The 6,000-nt window shown below is 45.5% G+C and overlaps 1 protein-coding gene across 8 annotated transcripts in view; it reads right to left on the bottom strand.

Moving 5' to 3' along the window:
• Positions 1-1,337: 1,337 nt before the first annotated feature.
• The window catches only part of LOC310711880 (neuropeptide FF receptor 1-like), a 71,346-nt gene continuing 66,683 nt past the window's right edge, over positions 1,338-6,000 (bottom strand). For all 8 annotated transcript variants that reach the window (XM_083514311.1, XM_083514312.1, XM_083514308.1 and 5 more), the window contains 3 exons: positions 5,033-5,362; positions 3,744-3,843; positions 1,338-2,285 (listed from right to left, as the gene is read on the bottom strand). In XM_083514311.1, coding sequence (XP_083370437.1) covers positions 1,397-2,285; positions 3,744-3,843; positions 5,033-5,345 — 1,302 coding nt within the window. In that variant the 5' untranslated portion in view covers positions 5,346-5,362 and the 3' untranslated portion in view covers positions 1,338-1,396. The remainder of the gene's footprint in view (positions 2,286-3,743; positions 3,844-5,032; positions 5,363-6,000) is intronic.

Below are 6,000 nucleotides of genomic sequence, written 5' to 3'. Positions count from 1 at the left end.
GAGCTTCCCATACGCAAATATCACTGAAATCTCTCAATTATTTCCCTCTCATTTTCCTTCATCCCTGCTTTGTTCAGACTTCTGTCACTGTTTTAAATCACCTCTTTCACCCTGCCAGTGTCCTTCCCTTCTCACTCCCATGTCATGGCCACTGTAGCTGTGCAACTTGCCTTCACTTTTGCTCCACTAATGCACTTCATGAAAAGCACTTCATGTGATGCGGCCCTACAGATCCTCAAGTGGAGGCTGCAGGATGGCTGCCTTATATTCTTATGTATATAGGGAGATATATTTTGTCTTTTTATCACTTTGGAATGTTTTATGGGAAGCAATTAACAAAATAAAACAAATTATTCTCCCCACCCCAAAGGAGGCAAATCCCAAACAGTAATGAATGAACATTAGTGTGCTGCTGGATGGGGCCAAAGGTCCGCCTAACCTGCATTATGTTCCCAACAGCTGCTAGTCTGATCAGCACCAGAAACAAGTGGGGAGTGAAGATCAGCATGGGGGGAAAGAGGGGCGGGAAGGTCTCCACTCCCTCCCTTAGTAGATAGGTAGCCGTGTTGGTCTGCCATAGTCAAAATAAAAAATTCCTTCCAGTAGCACCTTAAAGACCAACTAAGTTAGTTCTTGGTATGAGCTTTCGTGTGCATGCACACTTCTTCAGATACACTGTGTATATCTGAAGAAGTGTGCATGCACACGAAAGCTCATACCAAGAACTAACTTAGTTGGTCTTTAAGGTGCTACTGGAAGGAATTTTTTATTTTGACTCCCTCCCTTGTTTAGGATCCTGATCTTCACTCCCCACTTGTTTCTGGTGCTGATTTCCACTCCCTGCTATTTCTAATATTCCTCAAGTGAAGATCAGAATCAGAAATAAAGGGAGCGGGGGAGTGAAGCTCAGGATGAAGGGGAGAAGAAAGATTTGTGTTGGGATGGAGGGGCGTGAGGAGCCTTGACTGAGTATAAAAAGCACCCTTAACAAACTACAGCGGGGAGCACCAAGTCCTGATTCTCTTCAGGTGCCAAAATGTCTGGGGCTGGCCCTGTGATCAAGGGATCCCTGAACTTGAGCCTGGCAGGTGAGAGTGCACTGGATCGGATCCCACAGCACCAGGGATCTAACTAGCAGCAGCTCTATGGGACCTTTTCTAAACCTGCAAGTTGATATCTCTTTTAGGGTTTTCCCCCTGCATGCCCACCCGCTTTTCACCCCCCTTTTATTTATTTTTAAATTGCCAAGTGCATAAAACTGAATGTGCACAAGTTAAATGCCTGCAAGTTGCGAGTTACTCTCTGTCCCCTCAAATTAATCACATAATAGTCCATGATAAGTTTTGTTCTCTTGTTTTGCCTTATTTCCACACACACAAACACACCCCTCAATGTTTTAGCAGTTTTCTGTCTTCTCCCAAGCCTGAGTAATTCCATGATAAGTCATTATCTTATCAATGTCCTCTAAGCTGAGGCCGGGGCACTTGGGCTGAATGCTCCTGGAGACGAGAGGGCCAGTGTTCTGAGTGTGCCGTGAGGACACCGAGTTACAAGAAGTTGCCTCTGCAAAGACTTTGTTACACATCCTAAAACTGGTGGGCCCCTGTGACTGCTCAGAGTAAGTTTCCTGGTGCACCATCTCTTGGGAGCAAAGGTGGAACTTAAAAGCTGCCTGGAAGCCCCGCCTGAAATTCTCATTGTAGTAGCCGTAGATGATTGGGTTGATGCTGCTGTTAGAGAAGGCCAGCCAGTGGGCAAAAGGGAAGAAATAGCCAGTCAGTAAGTCTAGGTGGTGATCGTCCAAATTGTTATAATCCACCAGCAGCATCAGAGTCCACAGGGGCAGCCAGGAGATCATGAAGAGGAGGGCCACCAAGACCAGCATCTTGATGACCTTGATTCTCTTCTTAGGCGTGCCATTGGCTTTGACAGGGCAAGTCAGGTTTTGGGTGATGGGCGCTGTGGAACGGCAGAGTTTCAGGCAGATGCTTCCATACATGAACAAGATGAGCATCAAGGGCACCAGGTAGATGTGGACAAATAGGATGGTGGTATAGGCTTTTCTCATGCTACTGTCAGACCAGGCTTCGTAGCACACATAGAGTGGGTAGGTGGTATTCTTGCCATCACTCAGCACCATGTAGTGGTCCTCCACGCGACCAACAGTGAGCATGATGGCAGAAGGGCACATGATGGCGATGGCCAGGAGCCACACCACAACAATAATCACCACAGCCTTCACAAGGCTGAGCCTCTCCCGGAAAGGCAGGACAATGCAGTGGAATCTGGAAGAGTAAGAAGCAGGAAGCATTAGCAAGAGCAAACCACAGACACGTCATCCTCCCATGAACTGGGGAAGGAAGAGCTGTGTAAATAACTCTTGGGTCTGGTGGAGAAATGCAAGGCACCAATGTGTTAAATAAATAAATGTGTTTTAAAGCAGGACTTCCGTTCAAATAGGCCCATTTCACACATTAATATCATGTGTACCAGGAGGGAGTGCACACCTTCATTGCCCCTAGCTGGAGGATGGCAGCAGCCTGCTAACTACATGACCTGAGTCTATGCACAGAAGAGACCACAGTTCAGTGGGAGAATGCATGTGTTGCATGCAGGTAGTCCTCCATTCAATCGCTGCCATGTCTGGTTAAAGAGCATATCAGGTTGCACAGTTGGGGAGACCCCAGAGAGATGCTGTACAGGTGCCAACTCCTAGGAGCCCAATATTTTTGGAGAGGTGCCCCCATGTTTTAAAAAAATCAGGGCATGGAGGAGGCCGAGCATGGAGCTTAGCATGGTGTGGCTCCTCCTCCTCCTGCCTTGGAGGGGAAAGAGGGGGGAAGCAGCCACAGCCAATGGTGATGGCAGCAGGAGGAAGAGGAGGCCGATTGTGGAGCCAAGCGGGGCACAACTTCAGTGTGGCAGCTCCTCCTCCTCCTGCCGTGTAATGATCTCAGAGCCTGGGCAGGTTTGTATAAGGGGAGATGGTCTTTCAGGTAGCCTGAACCTAAGCTGTGTAGGGCTTTACGGGTCATAACCAGCACTTTGAAATGTCAGTTTCAACCTTGCTAGAGTCTAGTGTAAATTCAAGAGTAGTTCTGAGATGTTGATTTCACTCCAGGGAATGCACTTCTGAATAATCAACATTCGATGAGGGTGGGTAGGCCTGCTATTGCAACCATCATCCTTCCTAGCATGGAGACTCCCTTGAGTTTTGATGGTGGCAGCAACAAAGAGCTGGTTTTCCATCTATAGCTTAGGGATTCCAACTTTGAATTTGTGGCCTGATTTAAAGGATACCACATGTCAAAACTTTAGAGCCAGGGAGCTGTTCCAAGAGTGCTCTCATTGCTCGCCTATTCATCTCTGAGCACAAGCAAGCTTGAACCAGAAGCTGGCTGCATCAGCTGTCTGACTACTCATAAGGTCAGCATGAAAACTCTCTCCTGAAAAGGGGAAGGTTTGCACTTCTTAAAAATTGATCTTTTTATTTATAATGTCACTGCAAAGCATCTTCAACAACCATTAAAAGTTTAGACAGCCCTTCCAAAGCATGGCAGGCAGGGCAAAATTGGGGGCTGAGCCAACAGTTGATTGGCTAACATGCTGCAAGGTCAAGAGGCAAGTCAACCTTCAGCTGAGGAACACGTCCACTAGTGACCCATGGATATCTAGCGTGTGCAAAGCAAAAGCAAATTCATTCTCGTTTGTTGTAATACCCACAATGAAACCAAAAGCCTTACCTGTCCATGGCTATAGCCACGAGGGTGAAGACAGAAGCAGAGACGGACATTCCTTGGACCAGGCCACTCATGGTACAGATAACCTGGTTGAAAGGCCAGCCTGTCATGTAGGAGATACACATAATAAGTCAACTTCCTGTGATTCATAGGGCATTTTTAATTTGCAAATAGGTTTCCATTATCACAGGAACCCAGTGCTACATTATTGATAAACCTGAATAACTACCTACCTACCTATCTATCCATCTATCTATCTATCATCTGTCATTGAATTTGTTACTCATTTTACCTTGCCCAGGGCAACCCAAAGCAAATTACAACCAGACAATAAACTCCACATAGATACATTAAAACCAAGAGGAAATAGGCATGTCTAGAAGGTAAGGATCAGCTCTAGTACCTCTGAACATTTACTGTATTTACTTGAATCTAATGCTCACCATTTTTGGCCAAATTATGTTGTGGAAATTAAGGTGCACATTCGATTTGATGGCACATTCACATTCACCAGCAAATACTTTTTTGGGGTTTCAAGGTTCAGAAAATTGAGGTGTGCATTAGAGTCGATGGCGCATTAGACTCGAGTAAGTACGGTATTTCTAGGGCAGATTTACCACACCAAAGAACAATGGGAAGAGATCACAGAGCTGAGCATTCTGCCTTCCTGAGCATAAGAAACAGGCAAGGCAGTACTGCTTCTCTGCAGTGGTATTTCAACACTTTAGAGATGTGTTTTATTCTATTTTGTCTTTGTTCAATTTTTTAATCACCCTTGTCAGTGAGAATCGCAGATCAGTGTACAAAAACATAATTAAAAAAATACATTCAACCAAACCATTTTAAACCTTGCTCAATACTTTGCAATAATCACCTTAAGGCAACCAAAAACACTCCCAATACATCTGATCTAGAAGTGCATCAAACTATCCCAAAGTGTAAAAAAAATGGGTCCTAAGGCTCCACCAGAAACCCCATTTTTCACTGTAAACTTATGAAACTGCCCCCCTCCAAGTCCACCCAGTCCAACATTGATTGCACCTGACTGGCAACAGCTCTCCAAGGTCCCAGTCAGAAGAGAGCCTTTCACATGGAAATGTGTGCAATGGAGCCCCTCCGTGCAAAGTTTGTATTCTGCCACTTGATTCTAGACCATCATAGGGAGAGGGCTTACTGAAGTGGCAGAGGAGAGGAGTCTTAGACCAGCCTTCCTAAACTGGTTTCCTGGCAGGCAACAGCATGCCACTTCTGAAAGCCCAGTTTCCCCACTTCTCTCATAGAATGGCCCTCACCTGTGATCAGGTTGTCCATCAGAGTGGGTGGAACACAGAAGATGCCCACCAGCAGGTCACTGATGGCCAAGTTGAGGATGAAGAAGTTGGTGACAGTGCGCATACGCTCATTATTCACCACCACCATGCAAACCAAGGCGTTCCCAGCCATGCATGAGAGAAAGACAATTAGGTACGCCATGATGAAAATGGCAGCAACAGTAGGAGAATGTTGGTAGTAAGGGAGAAAAGTGCTATTGATGTGGCTTCCTGAAATCCATATTTCAGTCTCATTGGCCAAGGTTTCCTTTTGGATAATGTTCTTCATCTCCATACTGTTAGCAGCTTCACCTACAAAGCAACCAAAACACTTTTAAAAATCTATATCCAAAGAGGTTGCCCTGCTCCCATAGAGATAAGTGGGTGGGCTTTTTCCCACCTCAGCTGGCTGGATACCACTTCATCCTAGGATGAATAATAGGCCAAGGGTGTGTGTGTGAGAGAGAGAGGGCGGGAGGGAGGGAGGGAGAGAAAGGACACCTTGATCTGTGCTAGAACTAAAGTTGTGAGCTTCTTTGGAAACCAAATGGGGAAGCAAGATCTGCTGGAGTGTTAATGCTGTGAACCCCTCCATCCTATGCTCAAGTTGTATAGATGTGCAAATAAAACCACATATTCTGAAGATGCCACAGTTTCCATGGCCCTTCATTCCAAGGAAACTGGACTCTGGGTAAGCACAGGAACCTCTGGAGTGTCTCACTGCTTGGAGATTAGGGTGCACGCAGCAACAGAGGCACACACAGACATGCATACAAAAATATCACCCAAACTAAATTTGGACAGGGGGAAAAATCTCATTTCAAAATTGCATGTGGAAATTCATACATAGAAGATATAAGAGAATTATTAATGGATTGGTTACAGTATCACCAATTAAATGATGTTTTTAAGGTAGACCAAATAAAAAAGGTTTTGATACAGTGAGATCA

The sequence above is a fragment of the Podarcis liolepis genome (assembly GCF_965112155.1).
Source record: "Podarcis liolepis genome assembly, chromosome: 7".
In the NCBI taxonomy this organism is placed as follows: Eukaryota; Metazoa; Chordata; class Lepidosauria; order Squamata; family Lacertidae; genus Podarcis; species Podarcis liolepis.
The sequence above is the reverse complement of the archived record's forward strand: the minus strand, read 5'-3'. Positions and strand labels throughout refer to the sequence as shown.